Source organism: Podarcis bocagei (genome assembly GCF_964188305.1).
Source record: "Podarcis bocagei genome assembly, chromosome: 7".
NCBI classification, from domain to species: Eukaryota; Metazoa; Chordata; class Lepidosauria; order Squamata; family Lacertidae; genus Podarcis; species Podarcis bocagei.
In genome coordinates, this window is record NC_138132.1 from 4,965,560 (window position 1) to 4,987,842 (window position 22,283).

The window sequence follows — 22,283 nt, forward strand, 5'->3', positions numbered from 1 at the left end:
ATAGATAGATGATAGATAGATAGATGATAGATAGATAGATAGATAGATAGATAGATAGATGATAGATAGATAGATAGATAGATAGATAGATAGATAGATGATAGATAGATGATAGATAGATAGATAGATGATAGATAGATAGATAGATAGATAGATAGATGATAGATAGATAGATAGATAGATAGATGATAGATAGATAGATAGATAGATAGATAGATAGATAGATAGATAGATAGATATAGATGATAGATGATAGATATTTTGAGGTTTCCCACTTCAGAAAGGTAATACCAAGGGTGTGTTTCCAATTCTGAATGCTTGACAATAGATAGGCAGCATGGTGTAGGTCAAGATTCAAACAAAGAGATATACCACAATGCCCTAAACCAGATGATAGTAAAACTTCACATTCATTTTGGAAAAAGAAAAAAGAAAACCCAAATGGTTCTTTCAAAGTCTGTCCCGGGAATGGAGATTGCAAGGTTTCAGAGAAGCAGTTTTCCCTACATTATGGCAGACCTCTTCTGCCTCCCCAAACCCTTCAGCGGGGTTAACAATTCTTCCTTCACAGTGAATGTTTCAGCACAGGAAAGTGACAAGGGGGAAGAAAAAACAAAGGATGGAGGAAAAGAGCGGAAAGGGAATCTGATGGATGGAATGGGGGGTGAGGAGAGGGACTCATTCATGGTTCCTGAGGGAAGGAACGGAAGCTGTGAGTCAAGGACCTTCCAAAAGAAATACGGGGGGGAGAGATTCTACCAATGGAAACACAGATCATGGAGCTTCAAAAGCAAGATTCTGGAGGCCGGAGGGTCACCTGTTTTGGCCCTTCATGAGTTCAAGAACTCTCCAACTTTGGCATTTGAGGCAACCAAAGGTGGGTGACAATGGGACTCGGCTTCTCCAAGACACCTGACCACCTTCAGAGGGGAATGGCACACATTTCATAAAAATGTGGAATGGTGGCAAAGCCAACCAGCATAGGAGAGATGTTGATCTTTTCATGAGGGACGGGAGATTTTAAGCGGAAGTTCTGCAGGATGCTGGTGAAGAAGAGGAAAAGCTCCATCCGGCCCAGATTCTCCCCCAAGCAATAGCGCTTCCCTAGGAAAGAGGAAGAAGGTGAATACAGCTTTTGAGGGTGCCATTAGAGATGGTTTAGGAGTGCTTGGAAAAGGAAGGGGACTGACTCACCAACAGAGAAAGGCATAAAAGCCTCATTCTTCTTGAACTGCCCATTCTCATCCAGGAAATGTTGGGGGTCAAAAATATCTGGTCTTGCAAAGTGTTGGGCGTCTCTCAGCACAGACCCGAGCATGGGAAACACTTCAGTCCCCTGAACAAGAAAGGGAGAGAAATAAGAAGATACGAGAGAAATGGGAGATTTCAACACCAGGCCAATTGGTGCAGTGGTCAGTTCTGAAGCACAGGAGCTTATCATAGCCATGCCCACCCCCCAGAAAGTCCACAAATACAAGCAAGTGTGGCAATCTATCACTTTAGATAAAAGGTAAAGGGACCCCTGACCATTAGGTCCAGTCGTGACCGACTCTGGGGTTGCAGCGCTCATCTCGCTTTATTGGCCGAGGGAGCCGGCGTACAGCTTCCGGGTCATGTGGCCAGCATGATTAAGCTACTTCTGGTGAACCAGAGCAGTGCACGAAAACGCTGTTTACCTTCCCGCCGGAGCGGTACCTATTTATCTAATTGCACTTTGACGTGCTTTCGAACTGCTAGGTTGGCAGGAGCAGGGACCGAGCAACGGGAGCTCACCCCGTCATGGGGATTCAAACCACCGACCTTCTGATCGGCAAGTCCTAGGCTCTGTGGTTTAACCCACAGCGCCACCCATTTCCCTATCACTTTAGATAAACATACCCTAATCCCAGAAAGAGCAGCAATGTCGCATAGTGTAAGACCCCATTTATGAGAGTTAGCACAACTCTAATCCTCTGCCTTGCAAGCAGCCAATGGGGCTGGCAGAGGCATTGCGACTGGTGTCTGGTGGGGGGGACGGGGGGGTGAGTCAGCAGGGAGGTTGGTGCTCTGTGGTCCTTCTGCTGGCGTATCTGCACAGTGCTGACCTTGCAGCTGCCTCACTCCTGCTAAGCCACAGCGATGGTCAGACCTCACCTGGAGTACTGTGTCCAGTTCTGGGCACCACAATTCAAGAAGGACACTGACAAACTGGAACGTGTCCAGAGGAGGGCAACCAAAATGGTCAAAGGCCTGGAAACGATGCCTTATGAGGAACGGCTAAGGGCGCTGGGCATGTTTAGCCTGGAGAAGAGGAGGTTAAGGGGTGATATGATAGCCATGTTCAAATATATAAAAGGATGTCACATAGAGGAGGGAGAAAGGTTGTTTTCTGCTGCTCCAGAGAAGCGGACACGGAGCAATGGATCCAAACTACAAGAAAGAAGATTCCACCTAAACATTAGGAAGAACTTCCTGACAGTAAGAGCTGTTCGACAGTGGAATTTGCTGCCAAGGAGTGTGGTGGAGTCTCCTACTTTGGAGGTCTTTAAGCAGAGGCTTGACAACCATATGTCAGGAGTGCTCTGATGGTGTTTCCTGCTTGGCAGGGGGTTGGACTCGATGGCCCTTGTGGTCTCTTCCAACTCTATGATTCTATGATTCTATGATGTCAGGAGAACAAGGGAATATTGCCAGGCCACCCCAGCATCCATACCTGCTATACATAGTTTCTCCAAAGACTGCCATTGAACTCTGTGGTGCCTGCTTCTGACTGAAGAAATTGTCCATCTAGCACAGTTCTCAACGTGGCCTACTGGGGACTGTGACCCCTGGCAGGGTCTTTTCAATGACAGTTCCTCATTTCTGGGACACTACCCTTGATGTGGTGCCTCTGCTAAGCACCGATAATTCTCCCCTGCAGCTGGTGTTCCTATCAGCGCATGCAGTGGTCATTGTGGCTGCATGAATATGTGAAAGACTGTCTCTTTGGCAGGATGGCTGAAGAGAGCAGAGATCTGTATTGTGAGAAGAATCAGAACTTAGAGTTAAACAGTTCTGTGTATTGTCCCTGCCTACTGAGGCATGGTTTGTTCACATAGGGGAATCTTTCTTTGTGTTGTGAGTTACTTTTTTCTTTCCGCTGAGGAACCGGGAGGATGTCTGCTCGATCTCCCGGCTGATTTATTTTGCTATGCTGTACGTAAATAAAGCCTCTTTAGATTAGAAAGAAGCTTGCGTACAGACTGTGATTTATTGCACCTACACAAGGCACACACCGCTGCTGCGAAACTCTGCTTGGAGCCAGGAAGATGTCTGAAAGCTCAGAGGCACAGGGAAGTGTGCCGGACGCCACTCTAACTCAAGAAGTATATACAGTGGTACCTCGGGTTACATACACTTCAGGTTACATACGCTTCAGATTACAGACTCCGCTAACCCAGTAATAGTACCTCGGGTTAAGAACTTTGCTTCAGGATGAGAACAGAAATCGTGCTCCGGCAGCAGGAGGCCCCATTAGCTAAAGTGGTGCTTCAGTTTAAGAACAGTTTCAGGTTAAGAACAGAGCTCTGGAACGAATTAAGTACTTAACCTGAGGTACCATTGTAGTTCTGTTTTTTATTTTTCATGTAGACCAGTAGTGTAATGCAACTTGTGAACGATAAATACATCAGGAGAATAACTGGATGACTGAGGTGTCTATTCCTGTAATGGGAATTGAACCGGAAAGGGCTGGACTCCTGATGTTGTGAAGACACAGACAAATTTATGAGGAACTGGGCTGAGACAAAGAAAAGGATCCCCAAGAGTCGGTGCTCACACACTAACAAGACAGAGTGCTTGGGGAATTTCGCTGAGCCACAAAGTGTATCTGGAAATTGTACCAAAGGGTCTGAGCCTGAGGAACTAATAGAACCACAATACCTTGGGAAGGTTGTATCCCCGGAACTGGGTATCACGGGTAACACGTCTTGCTACCCCCAAGGGGAGCATGTCACCAAATCTCTGGATCTCATGGATCACAGCATCCGTGTAGGGCATCAGGGGACGGTCATCCATGTTGGGAGTGCGATTCGAGCCAATCACCCGTTCAATCTCTTCGTGGACTTTCTCTGTTGAGAAATCATCAGAATGAGACCAACAGTGCTATTTGCACCTTCCAGGGAGCTGAAGAAGGATCCCAGCTCATAGCTGGGAAAACAAAGAGGGACCCTCCCACAGAAAGGCAAGGACACATCTCTCCACCCTATTTCCCCCCCCCCTTCCGCAGTCACCTTCAACCTCCGGGTATTTCAGCAGAAGCAGGAAGCCATAGCGCAAGGTGGTGCTGACCGTTTCTGTGCCAGCGAAGAAGATGTTGAGGGTTGTCATAACCAGATTCCTTGCAAAGAACTCTGTGTTTGGGTTTTTCTTATCCTAAGTCAGAAGGAAAATGGTAATGGAGGATGCTTCATAGATTATATGTGGGTAGAGGCTAAAATCTGGTCTTCATATGTCTTCAAAGCTTGTTCTTTCCTGCTGATTGGCTAACCTGCAGTGATGTCACGATTAAACCAATGAGGATGAAGGGACAGTTGAGTAGTGTTGAAAAGGTGGCTTCCTTCCAGGGATCCTAGTTTCCTTTCAGACAAATACTTAGATCACAATACTGAGAACGAAATCACCATACCTGCTGCATTTTCACCAGGAAGCAGTCAATGAAATCCCGAGGGGAGTTGGGGTCCAGGGTCTCCTCATGGTCTTTTACCTTCTCCATGATGAACTTCTCCAACCCTAAGAGCTGCTTGAAGGCTTTATGCTGTGGGCCAGGCAGGTACTGCATGACGCCCGAGAACATGTCGTAGAGCTGTTTGTGTTGGTTTCAGAGGGTGAGGGGAGAGAAAACAGATATTGCACAAAGTGAAGCTGAGGTGAAGGTCTGTGGAAGTTGGAAACATATCATGGAAGTTTGGAAGAGACTAGAAAAAAGACAGACTCGGAAAATCTCTCTCTAAGAAGAACAGAACAGGCAGGTGGAATTCCTGACTCCAGATAGAACTTGGCATCAACTGCTGACTAAGCTATCAGTTGTAACAGACATGACATCTCCTCTTTTGGGGATAAGGATGGAGACTTGGAGGAGGACTCAGAGGGTGAGAAGGAATTTCTTACAGTGCTAGCAGCCTCAACAGCTTAATCTGGCATCATGTGAGGCCGAAGCAACATTCTAAACTTTTTTTTTTAAAAAAAATGATATTTATTACTTTTTCAACATTTTCAACACAACACTACAAACAAAAAAGAAAAGAGAAAAAACTATACAAATACAATACAAAAATGCTACATGGACTAACAAAACAAAGCAAAAACAAAAAACAATTTAAAAACACCTCAAACATTTTCAATATCTTCTATTTCATTCACTTATTTCCAGCGACCTCCTCACACCTCCCTTTTTGTATTCCACTTCTATTAATTGTTTCAGCAATTCCTTTCCATCTTACTCTGTTTTCTATCCTATAATTATCTTAACACATTCTTGCCTTATTTTTCCTTTAATTTTCTATTAATCTATTTATACTTAATTCCTTATGACATTTCTACTAAAGCCATATAACTTCATTCCATCATTTTTCTAACATTCCTTAATTTTACAATATTTCTATACATAGTCTTTAAACTTTTTCCAATCTTCTTCCACCGACTCTTCTCCCTGGTCTCGGATCTTGCCAGTCATTTCCGCCAAGTTGATGGATTATATGGAATTGGCGGCAACGTTCTAAACTTGCTCCAGTCAGACCTGGCCAAGCAGCAAGGCAGATCAGGAGTTGCAGTACCACGGAGAGCTCCAAGTGAGCAATTTGCCCCAACAACGGTCAATAGCTTTTTCTCAGCTACTCCCAAGCACTGTTCCTTGCGGAGATCTTAGATTCTTTCAGGACCAGGGGAAAGGGGCAACTCTCCTTGTTTGCATGGCCTCATCCCATGTGCTCTCCCTCTCCCCTCCCCTCCAATTTACCTGCCCCCAAGAGGTAGCAGTGAACTGGAAGCTACCCAGCATCATGCTGAGCAGGGAGACGAACTCCTTATCTTCGTATTCAAAGCGATCGCCAAAGGCGATGGAGCTGATGACGTTGGACACCGTGCGGCTCAGCATGTAAGTGGGGTCAAAGGGTGCGCCTGGAAAGAAAGACACACAAAGGGAGCACCTAGAAAGCAAGTCACTCAACCCAGGAACAAATCAAGAGTACACTTTGCATGGGTCAAGGATAACTGTGACTTTAAAGATGAATGGCAACCTTTTACAAAGTATTTAAAGAAGCAACAAAGTGAACTGGACTCCTTGGCAGGCTTTGAATAAACACTCACAAACTTTTTATTGATAATAACCAGTCAGATAAATTAAGGATTTATACAATTTTGTAACATGCAGAGAATAGCATTTATAGAGAAACCAGAGATTGGAACTGAGGGAAGTTGCGGGGGGAGGGGAGGGTGGGTTCTTTTGTGGAGGGAGGAGGAAATGGGGGGGAATTAAGGATGATATGTTTTAAGATAATATGTTTTGTTTAAATTTCTAATAAAAAATATTTTTTTTAAAAAGAGAGTACACTTTGCAAAGCAGAACAGTCTTACCTCATTAGTCCTTTGAGAAACATTACTTCGATAGGATGTAGAGTGTTGGTGATGTATTTAGCTCCGGCTAAGTTACATCTGTTTCCACCCATTACCAAAAGTAAATATAATTTTCAGTATAAAGCCTTCAATTGCCCACTTAAATGCCCACTGTTTCTAACTATCACCTGTAACTCATTAAGCAGCATTTCTTGAAGATATCAAAACTGAGCTCACTGATTGATTGATTGATTGATTGATTGATTGATTGATTATTTTGGGGTGAACCTGGCATCTGCAACTCTGGCTAGGAAATGGAAATATGGCATTACACAGCATCCAAGACACCCTGGATGATAGAAAAATTCTTAAAGGGGACTGAGGACATGGCAGAGGCCACACATTGCAAAGCCATCTAAGAATGATTTCATCCTACTCGCTTAAACCCATGAGAGGATTTTGATCCCAAGTTGTATAATACAGAGATAGGCCAAGTAGACCCTCCCCTGGACTTCCATCGTCCACATGAAGGCTAGGGAGTAGGGTTGTTTGAACCTGTTTCCACTTCCTATACTCCCGAAGTTAAGTGTGTCTTGCCCTGGTTTGGACCACTAGCATAACATGAGTCCATTTCTTAAAGATACCAGATACCAAAACTGAGCTCACTTTTTGTTGCCCTCAGGGATTCCAGCAGGAAGTGGGCCTCCTCCATGATCCGATCTTCAATGGATCTCCTTCCCATCCCAAAATTCCTCAGTGTTGTGATGGAGAATCGGCGTAGCTGTTTGGCCCGTTCCCCGTTACTGAAGACAACCCCTGAGAAGCAAAGGAGGAGGAGGAGGAAGGCATGTGATCTGAATGAGAACGTGGTTGAAACTGCACAACAATGAAGAATGCCCCCCTTAAAAATTCACATTTTGAATTTTTTGCCTGGTTTCTAAAATTGTAATTTCAGCATTTGGAAGAACATTGTAAGCGTCAGGGTTTCCTCTCATAGGGTGTGTGCCTGGGTGTGTTGTTGTGTGCAAAGGGAGTTGTGGTCTTTATAGGATCTGTTAGAATTCCTGCTCCGTGATTGCAGTCATGGGATTGTTGTCTATCACATGACGGTATATGTTTTGACTCCACAGAGTGGGAAGTGACGGAGACAGGATGTTTGTGTTACTGTGTTCCATAAAGTGGGACTATTGTCCTTTGGGGTTTTTTCTCTTTGCTGTCTGATGGTAGAGAGAGAGAGGGAGCCATGTTGCAGTGCTCCATGTGTGTTTATATGTAAATAAAGTAGATTAGACAAAATGCTGAGTTGCTGAGGTCTATCACGCGCAAGTTGCACAAACTCTGAGGATCCCTAAGTGTGCCAGTGTTGTTTGGCATCGGTCGCTGTGATGTTCGGGCTGAAGAAAGCTTATGAATCTCCCAGGAGGGAAAAAACATGCCAGTCGGGCATGTGTCTCTGCCAAGGTCCTACTCGAGTGTAGGCTGATCTCCTGACAGGATCGTGGAGTTGCGGTGGGGTGGGGGCTTGCAAACTCTCATCCAGCACCCTTCTTGATGGCTTGTCTCAATGGCATTGGAAGACATTCCCTCTGCCTCACTTCTTTCCACTGTAAAACATGTATTTTAAAAATGTACTTCAGGCACATCCAACTCCCAAGAGGCTGTGATCTACTCCCAGTATAAGAAAACTATCAGTGATCTACACATTGTCATTGGAGGAAGGAGGAGTGCCCCGAGTTGTTGAGCCTAAGGGGGAATGCCATAAATCGCTCGCCAAACAATCTACTGCTGGCAAACAAAAGCAGCGCTAAAGCCAAGTATCGTATCCGCTATCATCAGCAGCAGATGCCAAACGACTGCCACTTTAAATAATCCCGCGATCGATCAGGAGCCCGCAATCGACCAGGATCATCAAGGGATCTATCTGTCAATCGAGGTCGACCGGTTGAACATGTCTGATTTGCTTCATAGGACCAGGGGAGGTTCACTAGAAGTGCCCTATAGATGCCCATAATCATGCACTTTGGTCTGCATTAAAAATAATAACAATCGTGCCTCTGGACTGCAAAAGCAGAGACTGACCGTAACCCTGGAAAAGCCAGTCAAACGTGGCTTGCTCTCCACGGCCGCTGAACTCTTCCGCCTGGTCCACCAGGGCCTCCTTCACGGCATCGTATCCACACAAGACCACAACACGGCGGGGCCCTAAGTGGATGGTGAAGACAGGACCATATTTCTCACGGATCTGTGAAAAGAGGGGGAGGGCATTGTGTGAGGTCATGGAACAGATGGAGAGATGGAGCAAATAGATTGGTTTTCAGGAAGACAAGGAATCGTAAAATAAATTTTATTTATACCCCGCCCTCCCCAGCCAAGACCGGGCTCAGGGCGGCTAACACCAGGTAGAAAAACAATTGATTAAGATACAACTTAAAAACAAGATTAAAATACAACATTAAAGTGCAGCCTCATTTCAGTAGAAACTCAAATCAAAAACTTTTTGTAGATGAAAACGTCCAATCTTCACCGAGGCCAACTAACCAGATTGGTCCTACGTGGGCCAGAAAAAAGCCAGGGAAGTCCCCAAATAGGAGTTCCATCACAGAAGGAGAAAGGAAAGAGGAAAGAGGGGGAGGGGATCAAGTTGATTCCAAGCCAAAGGCCAGGCGGAACAACTCTGTATTACAGGAAGGACAGATCCTGAAGCTGAGGCTCCAATACTTTGGCCACCTCATGTGAAGAGAAGACTCCCTGGAACATACCCTGATGTTGGGAAAGATGGAGGGCACAAGGAGAAGGGGACGGCAGAGGACGAGATGGCTAGACAGTGTTCTTGAAGCTACGGGTTTGACCAAACTGCGGGAGGCAGTGGAAGACAGGAGTGCCTGGCATGCTCTGGTCCAGGAGGTCACGAAGAGACGGACACGACTAAACAACTAAACAACAACAATCCACACAAGAAATGGGAAAGAAAGATGGAGCTCTCTGGATCAAGGTGCCTCAAGGAAGGGGGACAATGAGCCAGTGAGTGGACCTCTGTCTAAAGGAAGATTCATTGCAGGGTAAGGTACAGAGAGATGGGACTCTCGTCCAGGACCTGGAAGAAAAGGAGGTCAGAGCTATTTGTGTGGAGGGAGTGGCAACCCATGAAAGCTTTGAGGAATGGGGAATGCACAAGCCAGGATTCTACAAATTCCCTACCCCAAAAAAAGTATTTTAGGGGAAATGCAGGCCATCTGGCCTGGCTTCAGATATCAGATGGCCTTGTAATCTCCCCAGGTAGTTGGTGTCAGCAAGCTGAATCTGGATGGGAAAGAGTCGATTCAGATAAAGCGCTTGGAGAGCAAGATATTGGATTATAGCAGAGTTCTTATTCTCCCAGGTCTTTGAGTTGAATGCATGTGAGCTGTGCAGGAGCAAGCAAGCTAGCAAGCTCCAAACAAGCTGCCGCCTAGCTCTGGAGAGGCTCCTTTTATTAGCAGAGACAGTAGTGAAACCACCCTGAACTTAAAGTATTTCCAGCAAGGCCAGTTGCAGGTAGCTCCAAAGGTGGAACTGGTACAACAGGGGTATACCATGTGTATAGCAACTGTCTGTTTATGTCACTTGATGCGGCACTAGCTTACGCAGCAACGGTTACCTAAAAATGGGGAAGTGATGTTAGGATTTGTATCTATCCGAGCTGCTCCAACAGTGGTAGTATGCTTTGTATACATCATGTGAGTGTCTGAGTGAAAGTGAGACAGGAAGTCTCATTACTGTTGGAAGTCAGTTTCACTTCTGTATGCGTCGCTGTTTTCTGTTCAAAGAGCACAGATGTGCCAATGGAGTCTTTGTATATAGACTGTAAATAACGTAGTTCTACAACTACGAAGGAGTCTTTCTTCTGCTATGATAAACCAGAAGATTAGTGTGCTCTTCTCAGGAGAGAAGGGTCACTTATGACTGGTCTCTCTGGACTGAGGGAGATTTACAGGCAGAGAGGGCCACTGGAGAGGCGCTCCGAAGACTTGGGAAGTTGGCAGCCTTTCCCAGGGCATGTTTCCAACACATTTCCAGCGCTAGTGATACACGTGTCAGATAGGTGTTCCCCTGATACTTGAAAGCCTGTTTGTCTTGTCTTGCTCCAGCCAAGTGGAACTTTAAGCAAAGCTTTCTGCAAGGGAGGCACAGGTCAGAGAACGGGCATGGCAGCCAGACACGCTGTGGCGTGTCTTATGAGGAGGTGGGTTGTGCCCCCACGCTGCATCCGCATCCCCACAGGAACTCGAACCAATTCCGAAGAACCAAATAGTTGTGTTACAGATAAAATGCACGTTGATAAATGCATCCCCACACACACACACACACAAATGTGCACAAGCGGCGACCACAGCTGCACATATTCTGAAAATGGCACACACAGTGGGAGAAAAACAGCTCTTCAAACTTTAGATCCCTGCCCTTTAGAATTGGAGAAAGAAAGGGAAAACCTTACAAAAACAGCAACGCCTTTAGGTAGTGCCAAGAAAGACTCTGAAAAACATCCTGTCATTACCTCATCCATCAAACAGAAGAAGTGGAGACCACACTCTGAGGGAGCTTCTAATTAACGCTTGCAAACCCTTTTTCATGAATGGAAAGGCCAGAAATATATGAATGCAGTAGTTTGTTTTGAAACAGAATTCGGACAAAAGTCACAAAGTCATGTGCAGAGTGGATCAGAGGGGTTCTGAGCAACAGGGCATGGCCAGGTCACGGGCAGAAAAATAGAGCAGAGCTTTCCAGACTTGGTGTGTTGGTGATATGCCTTTTAGACATGCCTCATTTCACGACACAGCAAATCACTTCTACTAGCAAACTGGAGGATAAACCAACCCATTTCCAGCCCCAGGAGGAGCACAGGGAGCATTTGCGCGACACATCTACACACTGCAGCCAACACATGAATGTGTCACGGCACAGAGTTTGGGAAAACTCTTGGTCAGAGTGACTATAGGACCAGGTCCTGGGTCATCATCATAATAATAACCTTAATCTTCATCTTCATCATCATCGTCTACAAAAACTGGAACACAAATGCCTCATCTCGTTCTCTTTCCTAGTCCAATCAAGGCAACACCATCGCTGCCTAAACTGGGGTGTGGGGAGAGCCCCGGGATTTTTGAGCGCCTCACTAGAAATAGCACAACAAAGAGGCAAAGAAAGGCTGCCTTTTATTCCTGCCTGGCAGGGGGTTGGACTAGATAACCCTTGGGATCCCTTTCTGACTCGAACATAGATTCTGTTCATCTGGGACTCACCATTGGGGGACTGCCCCATTTTCTTTCAAGCCCTCCTTGTTTCCAGGGGTCACCCCATACAGCCTTTTTGTCATTTGCACGACATTTGTGGTGTGTGTGCATGTAATGCAAACCCATCAGGGTACCCACCCTTCATTCTGACTTGTCTGTAGGGAGGCTACATGACAAGCAATGGGTGCCCCACACTTTCCAGGGCATTCCCACATCACTGTCCTTACAATGAATCTATGAGTTATGTATCTATGCTTGATGGTGACAGCAGTCACGTAATTAAAAGACGCCTGCTTCTTGGGAGAAAAGCAATGACAAACCTAGACAGCATCTTAAAAAGCAGAGAAATCACCTTGCCAACAAAGGTCCGTATAGTTAAAGCTATGGTTTTCCCAGTCGTGATGTATGGAAGTGAGAGCTGGACCATAAAGAAGGCTGATTGCCGAAGAATAGATGCTTTTGAATTATGGTGCTGGAGGAGACCCTTGAGAGTCCCGTGGACTGCAAGAAGATCAAACCTCTCCATTCTGAAGGAAATCAGCCCTGAGTGCTCACTGGAAGGACAGATCCTGAAGCTGAGGCTCCGAGACTTTGGCCACCTCGTGAGAAGAGAAGACTCCCTGGAAAAGACCCTGATGTTGGGAAAGATGGAGGGCAGAAGGAGAAGGGGACGACAGAGGATGAGATGGTTGGCAGTGGAAGACAGGAGTGCCTGGCGTGCTCTGGTCCATGGGGTCACGAAGAGGCGGACACGACTAAACAACTAAACAACTAAACAACAACAATAAACTATGCTTGATGAGCCACTTGGGACACAAGAAGTGAACCTTCTCACGCCTGGCTGAGGAATGTGCACTTGGAGCGTTCCTGCACTGCAGGGTTTCGGCTACGTGACCCCTGGGGTCCCCTCCTTCCACACTTCTAGGCTTCCAAGTCCCCGAGTGGCTTGCAAAACTATTGAGGGGGCTTGGCGCTTGGCCAGGAAGTGAGAGGGAAGGCGGATGGATGGATGGACAGGCGTCCAGAGACTTACCTTCATCAGCGACTGATACATGTCCTTTGTGTTGACTTGCAGCAGGTTCCCAATGAAGGGCAGCGGAGTCGGTCCAGGCGGCAGCTTCTCTTTCTTCTTCCATGCCGAGAGGAGCAGCAAGCAGAAGAGGAAGGAGGCCAACAAGAGGGTCCATGGGCCCAGGAGGTCCATGGGGAGGCTGGAGTAGCAGCCTGCAGGTGGGGAGCAGAGGAAGAGATGGACTTCCTGGAAGGAGCTTATCCAGCTCGGTCGCAACTTCCGAAAGTTGCAATTAAGTGAACAACAGATTTATTTATCTACCCTCTATCTCTGCAGTCGGAGGTAACAATAAACTAATTTCTGGAAGCTCCAGAGTGGATTGTTCACTGACAGGATAGAGAAAATCTACTGGGTGAGTGATCTGGGAGCAGGAGAAAATCTCAGCATTGCCTAAGAACCACTTAAGGCACTGAAGATCAATCCAGCAAAAACACTTGCCACTCCTCTTATTTTTGCTTTCACTGCCTTTGAAACGATGCCCATGTCAATTTAAGTGCTCATGCAAAATGTGACCTGATGACTGATTTAGGTTATTGGTGAAGGTACTTCAAGCAGAAAGCTCAGTTTGAACTATAAATCAAACAAAGGTGTTCCCTATCTCTGAGATGTTTTCTCCCGGGCTCATCCTGCGGTTCTTTTGTGCCTCCGTTGTTCATATTTATTTTGCAAAGGAAATTTGTACTTGTGGTGATATTGGAATTCTAAGCATCTTGAGGACACTCTTCTTGACTGTGAGAAGGCTGCACTGTGAATGCATGTGACCGCAAGGATGAAGAATTTTGAAAGGCACTCCATTGACAGTCAATGTGGCAATAGCACTGTTTGAGGAAATAGGTGTGCAGGTGAGAAAAATGATTCTAGGAGAATCTGTTGATGAAGTGCCAGAATTGCCAGAAAAGGAGATACGAGCTGCTTTTCTGGCAATTGCAGGCTCAGATCAGGGGGGGGGGGGAGCCAAGGAGGAAGAAAAAAAATATTTGAATCAGAGATGCATTCTGTAAAGCAGAATGGAATGGCAGAGTTGCACATGGGTGTGCAAAGAATGGGAGGAACAGAGCTGCCAAATATTGGGGGGTTGGTTTATTTATTTTAGGGGGGGCAGGAGTGGAGCCGAAGCAGAAAAAGGGTAGACTTTGTGTACAGTCGGAAAGGAATATTGCTCCTCTGGTTAACTGGAAGAAGAGGAGCAAGACTGGACAAACAAGATTGATGGACTGATATATAGATACAGGACTGGTACAGAGCTGATATCTGGATGGAAATGACACAGGAAATGGATTGGGACACAAATTAATGTTTCAAAGTAACTGAACTTCTATGCATTAATATACAAACACAGCTTTTAAAAAGCTTTTCTTTTGGAGGAGGAGATAAGGAATAAAGAGGGACTGTTTTATAATTGAAACAAAATTTAAAAATTCCTTCCTCTAGCACCTTAAAGGTAAAGGGACCCCTGACCATAAGGTCCAGTCGTGACCCACTCTGGGGTTGCGGCGCTCATCTCGCTTTATTGGTCACAGCAATACAGCTTCCGGATCATGTGGCCAGCAGGACTAAGCCGCTTCTGGCGAACCAGAGCAGCGCACGGAAATGCCGTTTACCTTCCCGCCGGAGCGGTACCTATTTATCTACTTGCACTTTGACGTGCTTTCGAACTGATAGGTTGGCAGCACCTTAGAGACCAACTAAGTTTGTTATTGGCGTGAGCTTTTGTGTGCTCAAAAAAGAATCTTTTTAAGACTTTCTGCATAGAAAAAGTAAACAAACTGGAGAGCATTGGGTGGAAAGCTGGAAAAAACAATGTCCAGCAAAAGGGATAATTGAATAACATAGAAGGAGCATTTGACCAACTGGAAGAAATATTGATGACACATCTGACCGGTGGACAGCTGCAGGTCCTTTTATCTCTTTCTTTCTCTCTTTTCTCTCATTTATTATCATTCTCATGTTATTTGTCTCATTCTACTGTGGTAAGAACTGTATACTAGATGTGAGAGGCAGAGAAGGCAAGAGCTCCCAGGGTGAGAGACTTTGAGAAGAGAGGGGGGAGCCCAGGTGAGAGCTGGGAGGGCACACCTGCCTCTGAAGAGGATGAAAATTAAGGTATACTAACAAGGCAGGATCTTGCAGCTTATTTTCTCTTCCTTCTTTCTTTAGTTTATTTCTTTTCTTTATTACCTGCAAGTAGGCTTGCTGCTTTTATTGTACAGTCATACCTCGGGTTACAGCCGCTTCAGGTTGCGTTTTTTCAGGTTACGGACCTCCGAAACTCGGAAGTACCAGAGCGGGTTACTTCCATGTTTTGGCAGTCGTGCATGCACAGAAGCACCGAATTGCAACCCGCGCATGCGCAGGTGCGTGTTGCAAAGGCTGCGTGTTGCAAACATGCATCCCGCACGGATCACATTCGCAACCCGAGCGTCCACTGTATTGCAAAAACTTCAATTAAGAAACAGGGCAGAGCTCACCCAGCTGCTGAGTAACGGGCGGCATCACATTGGGGAAGAGGCTGCGGGGCTTGGGAACATTTCCCTCCCCTTCTCCATATTCATTGGCGTTTATATGGTTCTTTCCTGCCGAATCGTCTCTTTTCAAAAATGAAGCACTGAAGCAAATAAATAATCTAAACTAAGACGATGGCCCTGGGGATTAGGGCGGAACACACCGTCCAATTGGAGCAGGCCCTGAGGCTGCCTCTGCCTGTGACCCCTGCCTTCCTCCAACACCCCCCCCCACCCCGCTTTCCCAGAACTTTTTCCTAGCTCTCAGGAGCGACTGTTCTTTCCTAAGAGAGACAGGGCAGCATAGTCAGTGGCGGAGATAGATGATAGAGATAGAAATAGATAAAGATAGATGATAAATAGATGGTGGTGGTGATGATAAATGATAGATAGATAGATAGATAGATAGATAGATAGATAGATAGACAGATAGATGATAGATGATAGATAGATAGATGATAGATAGATAGATAGATAGATAGATAGATAGATGATAGATAGATAGATAGATAGATAGATAGATAGATAGATAGATAGATGATAGATGATAGATAGATAGATAGATAGATAGATAGATAGATAGATAGATAGATATAGATGATGATAGATGATGATGATAGATAGATAGATGATAGATAGATAGATAGATAGATAGATAGATAGATAGATAGATAGATGATAGATAGATAGATAGATAGATAGATAGATAGAGATGATGATAGATGATGATAGATAGATAGAGATAGAGATAGAGATAGAGATAGATAGATAGATGATAGATAGATAGATAGATAGATAGATAGATAGATGATAGATAGATAGATAGATAGATAGATAGATAGAGATAGATAGATAGATAGATAGATAGATAGATAGATAGATAATAGATAGATAGATAAGATAGATGATATAGATGATGATGATGATGAGAGAGAGAGAGAGAGAGAGAGAGAGAGAGAGAGAGAGAGAGAGAGAGAGAGATGATAGATATAGATGATAGATAAATAGATAGATAGATAGATAGATGATAGATAGATAGATAGATGATGATAGATATAGATAGATAGATAGATAGATAGATGATAGATAGATAGATAGATAGATGATAGATAGATAGATAGATAGATAGATAGATAGATAGAATAGATAGAAAGATAGATGATAGATAGATAGAGATAGATAGATATAGATAGATAGAGATAACCTTTCCTGTGCAGTCCATTTATGCCCCCCAGCTCTCCCCCCCCCCGAGGTTTCCAGCAACTCATATTCAGAAAATTTCTGCCACTGACTGTGGAGGCAGAGCTCAGCCATCTCAGGGAGGAGAAGGAGGGTGATATGGAACGACCACCCTTGGGTTCCTCCTCACCCCGGGGTGCCTGCCAAGCCAATTCATTGAAGTGCCTCTGGTTGCCAAGCGTTCATATTCCCCTCCCCTACAGCATCCTGACAGAGGGAAGGTTGGGAGAGAGACACATAGCTGCACAGGAAGATTGGCACAGACGTACAGCCGCCGTTCGGCCATTCGGTGTCCAGTCTCTTTGCCCACGGATCCCAGTTAGCCAAAAAAATGATGTCTCCCTCCCATCCTCCAGGGCTCAAATGTCTTGCAAACGCCTCTCTGTGCCACTGTCCCTACCTTAGTCGGCTACTCAGTCTGTCCTGCTCCCTTCTCAAAATGCTGGATCCACACAGGTCCACACCCTTTGCAACGGCTCACTGAGGCACCCAGAAGGGGAGGCAGCGGAGGAGGAGGAGGAGGAGGAAAGAGCTGGACTTGGCCTTAAGCCACACTCACAGCTGCAGACATGAACTCAGACGCACTTTATTATTTCTATAGATTTGTTCTCCCTCCCCTCCACCCCCCACCCAAAAAAAGGACAGAAATAACAAAAAGGAGAGCGGGGGGGGGGACACACCAGAAATCTAAACCATGGGTAGGCAAACTAAGGCCCGGGGGCCGGATCCGGCCCAATCGCCTTCTCAACCTGGCCCACGAACGGTCCAGGAATCAGCATGTTTTTACATGAGTAGAATGTGTCCTTCTATTTAAAACGCACCTCTGGGTTATTTGTGGGGCCTGCCTGGTGTTTTGACATGAGTAGAATGTGTGCTTTTATTTAAAATGCACCTCTGGGTTATTTGTGGGGCATAGGAATTTGTTCATTTCCCCCAATATATATATATATATATATATATATATATATATATATATATATATATATATATAAAGATATTTATTAAAGTTTCCAATTTTTTATAAACAAAAAGAAAAATCAAACATAAAAATATTAAAAACATATAAGTTTCATAGCATATTTTCTCATGACTTATTTCCCCGACCTCCTCATACCTCCCCTTCTTGTATACCCAGTTTAAGTTGTTTATACAGCAAATCCTTATCTCCAAATCTTAAATTGTTATCGCTTTAAGTTCTTATTTACAAATAAAAATCATTTTATCATAATTACAGCTTGAAACCACTTAATTTCAATCCAACATCATTCAACATTCCTTAATTTTGCAATATTTTTGTAAGTAGTCCTTAAATTTTTTCCAGTCTTCTTCTGCCGACTCTTCTCCCTGGTCCCGGATTCTGCCAGTCATTTCTGCTAATCCCATACAGTCAATCAGCTTCATCTGCCATTCTTCCAAAGTGGGTAGATCTTGTGTCTTCCCATTTCCCCCCCCCCAAAAAAAAAATATATAGTCCACCCCCCAAGGTCTGAGGGACAGTGGACCGGCCCCCTGCTGAAAAAGTTTGCTGACCCCTAGTCTCTATCGTGGGTAGGCAAACTATGGCCTGGGGGCCGGATCCGGCCCAATCCCTTCTCAATCTGGCCCAGGGACGGTCCAGGAATCAGTATGTTTTACATGACTAGAATGTGTGCTTTTATTTCAAATGCATCTCTGGGTTATTTGTGGGTCATAGGAATTTGTTCATTTCCCCCCAAAAAATATATAGTCCGCCCCCCCCCCCAAGGTCTGAGGGACAGTGGACCAGCCCCCTGCTGAAAAAGTTTGCTGTCCCCTGATCTAAACTATGAAAGCGTCACAACCTGGAAGGACAAAGAATGTAAAGATCCTGAACATCTCCAAAGGGAATTGGCTTAATTGTTAAATTAAAGCGACTTCCAGTTTTGTGGTGCACAAAGCTAGCAAGTGGGGGAGACTCCACCCTTCTCAGATCACATCTGGCTTTCAAGGGGTGGTTAGGACTCAACTGCTTCCTACATTGGTTGTCCAGAAACTTCTTCTTTGAATGTAGGTTTCTGGCAGAATGAGTTTCTGGCGTTCTGTACCTTTACCAAGGCAACTGGTAGACTCCACCATAAGATTCACTTTTGGGTGGGGGCTGCTGGTTGTGAATGTTTTGGTGGATATTACGTCCTGGTGTTTTGGCTGATTGTGAAGTACTCAAATCTTGAAAACACAAGAAGTGGATAAAAGACCCTTTCTAAGTGGTAAGCTTGAAGGGACGCGGGTGGCGCTGTGGGTTAAACCACAGAGCCTAGGACTTGCTGATCAGAAGGTCGGCGGTTTGAATCCCCGCGACGGGGTGAGCTCCCGTTCCTCGGTCCCTGCTCCTGCCAACCTAGCAGTTCAAAAGCACGTCAAAGTGCAAGCAGATAAATAGGTACCGCTCCGGCGGGAAGGTAAACGGCGTTTTCGTCGCTGCTCTGGTTCGCCAGAAGCGGCTTAGTCATGCTGGCCACATGACCCAGAAGCTGTACGCCGCCTCCCTCAGCCAATAAAGCGAGATGAGCGCCGCAAACCCAGAGTTGGCCACAACTGGACCTAATGGTCAGGGGTCCCTTTACCTTTACCTTTAAGGGGTAAGCTATAGTTTTCATTCTGGGATTGAGAGTTACATCTTTGTGTAACGAGGACTTTGAAGGAGATAAAAGCAAGCATCCAAATGAAGCTTCTTTCTAGTCATGTTGCTGCGAGTATAGAATGGAGAAATGAGAATCAAAAGTCTGGGAATGGGATATGGAGCTTAGATCCAAATTTTCTACCGCAAAGGGGAGTCAAAGGACAGATCCAAAGGAGCTTCTTTTTAAAAGGGGGAAGAGTGTGGCAAATGAATTTGTATCTTTCTCAGGAAATTGCAACAGCCCAGACACTACTTTCCTCTGATTTTCTGACTCCTCCCCCCCCCCACAGGACAAAGAGACGTGTACCGTATTTTTCCGTGTATAAGACTAGGGTTTTCCCCCCCTAATAAATAATGTCAAAAATTAGGGGGCATCTTATATACAAATACATCTCTCCCCCCCCCATTTTCTTAAATCTGAGTCCCCAAAAATAGGGGGTGTCTTATACATGGGGGCGTCTTATAGACGGAAAAATATGGTAATTAAAAAGAGGCCCACTGGAATCTGTGTTTTTAAAACCTGTTTGTCAGGTGCAAAGCAACATTTAATGTCATGTGTTCTTTGGCTCTGGATCAGGCCCGGCATCCTAGTCGAGCATCCTGTTCTCTCAGTGGAAAACCAGGTGCCCATTACAGGAAACCTGCAAGCGGAATCTGAGTGCAGCTGTAACTCTCCCCATTTGTGGTTTCCAGAATCATGGAATAGAATCATAGAATCCTAGAGTTGGAAGAGACCACAAGGGCCATCGAGTCCAACCCCCTGCCAAGCAGGAAACACCATCAGAGCACTCCTGACACATTGTCAAGCCTCTGCTTAAAGACCTCCAAAGGAGGAGACTCCACCACACTCCTTGGCAGCAAATTCCACTGTCAAACAGCTCTTACTGTCAGGAAGTTCTTCCTAATGTTTAGGTGGAATCTTCTTTCTTGTAGTTTGGATCCATTGCTCCGTGTCCGCTTCTCTGGAGCAGCAGAAAACAACCTTTCTCCCTCCTCTATGTGACATCCTTTTATATCTTTGAACATGGCTATCATATCACCCCTTAACCTCCTCTTCTCCAGGCTAAACATGCCCAGCTCCCTTAGCCGTTCCTCATAAGGCATCGTTTCCAGGCCTTTGACCATTTTGGTTGCCCTCCTCTGGACACGTTCCAGTTTGTCAGTGTCCTTCTTGAACTGTGGTGCCCAGAATTGGACACAGTACTCCAGGTGAGGTCTGACCAGAGCAGAATACAGTGGCACTATTACTTCCCTTGATCTAGATGCTATACTCCTATTGATGCAGCCCAGAATTGCATTGGCTTTTTTAGCTATCGTGTCTGTTAGCTGACGTTAACAGAAGCTGATATTCAGCAGGAGGCCGCCTCCCACCTCTGGTTGGCCATTGTGGGAACAGGTGGCTGGAAGAGGTTTGCCAAGCCTATTGTGGGTGACCAAGCCCAAAGCTCACCACAAGCTGAATAGCTCAGTCGGTTGAGCATGAGACTCATAATCTCAGGGTTGTGGGTTTGAGCCCTATGCTGGGCAAAAGATTCCTATATTTCAGGCGGTTGGACTAGATAGATGATCCTTGTGGTCCATTTCAACTGTACAATTCTATGACTAGGTGGGCCTTTGGTCTGATCCAGCTGCAGGATTCTTCTTGTGCTCTTGGGGAAAGAGACCCTCAGGGCTTGATTTATTACTGGCCGACTCCCTCCTGTTGGGTTCCCAGGTTTCCCCTACTTCGCATGGGACAATAGGAGTTAGCAATCTCCCTTTATACGGGTCGGGTGATCGATAATGTGATGCTAAGGGCAGCAGATGGAAAGAACAGATGAAGAGATACACCACAAAGACCAAAACCAGATGATGGTAAGCCTTCATATTCACATTTGAAAAAGAAAACTCCAACCATTCTTCCAAAGCCTTTCCCAGGAAAGGAGCTAGACTGGTGACTGGGAGTGGCCTCCAGGACCACAGAACACTGGTTCTGAGATATCTGCATTGGCTCCCAGGACGTTTCCGAGCACAATTCAAAGTGTTGGTGCTGACCTTGAAAGCCCTAAACGGCCTCGGTCCTGTATACCTGAAGGAGCGTCTCCACCCCCATCGTTCTACCTGGACGCTGAGGTCCAGCTCCGAGGGCCTTCTGGCGGTTCCCTCCCTGCGAAAAGCCAAGTTACAGGGAACCAGGCAGAGGGCCTTCTCGGTAGTGGCGCCCACCCTGTGGAACGCCCTCCCACCAGATGTCAAAGAGATAAACAACTACCAGACTTTTAGAAGACATCTGAAGGCAGCCCTGTTCAGGGAAGTTTTTAATATTTAACCCTGTACTGTTTTTAACACTTGAATGGGAGCCGCCCAGAGTGGCTGGGGAAACTCAGCCAGATGGGTGGAGTATAAATAAATTATTATTATTATTATTATTATTATTATTATTATTATTATTATTAAGATTGCAAGATTCCAGAGAAGCTATTTTTCCTAGGTTACGGCCAACACCTTCTGCCTGGAAGTGAAAGTTTCAGCAGAGGAAACTGACAAGGAGAAGAGGGGGGAAAAACACCAGATGGATAAAGATATCCTCTTTGACTAACAGCAGGAAGGGAATCTGACGGCTGGGATTGTGGATGGGGAGAGGGGCTCATTCATGGTGTCTGAGAGAAGGGAAGGGGGCTGAGAGCCAGGGATCTGCTGTTTATTCCCATGGGCATTCCATTCCAAAAGAAATGCAGAAGGGGAAAATTCTACCAATGGAAACAAGAGAGCATGGAGCTTCAAAAGAAAGAATCTGGAGATGGGAGGTGTGACGTTAACATATGAGAGTGCTGGAGGTGAAAGAGTTAAACAGGTTACCGAATCAGAACCCAGGGGGGTGGAGTCAGAGGGACTATAAAACCAGCTCTGGGAGGGGTGAAGGGGGGCTTTCATTGGGAGTTGGGTGGTTGGTTGGAGTGGGAGTGAATTGGGATGGAGTCTGTGGGTAGGTTGAGTTAGTGTAGCTGTTAAGT

The 22,283-nt window shown here is 45.6% G+C and overlaps 1 protein-coding gene across 1 annotated transcript; it reads right to left on the bottom strand.

Moving 5' to 3' along the window:
- Positions 1–425: 425 nt before the first annotated feature.
- Positions 426–17,181, bottom strand: LOC308590427 (cytochrome P450 2A13-like). Its single transcript, XM_081200467.1, has 10 exons — positions 17,053–17,181; positions 12,874–13,064; positions 8,650–8,812; positions 7,237–7,386; positions 5,975–6,135; positions 4,646–4,822; positions 4,251–4,392; positions 3,901–4,088; positions 1,195–1,336; positions 426–1,104 (listed from the first exon to the last, which is right to left on the bottom strand). Exons 2-10 carry the CDS (start codon positions 13,042–13,044, stop codon positions 923–925), a joined length of 1,476 nt encoding a protein of 491 aa, XP_081056593.1. The 5' UTR covers positions 13,045–13,064; positions 17,053–17,181; the 3' UTR covers positions 426–922.
- Positions 17,182–22,283: the final 5,102 nt, after the last annotated feature.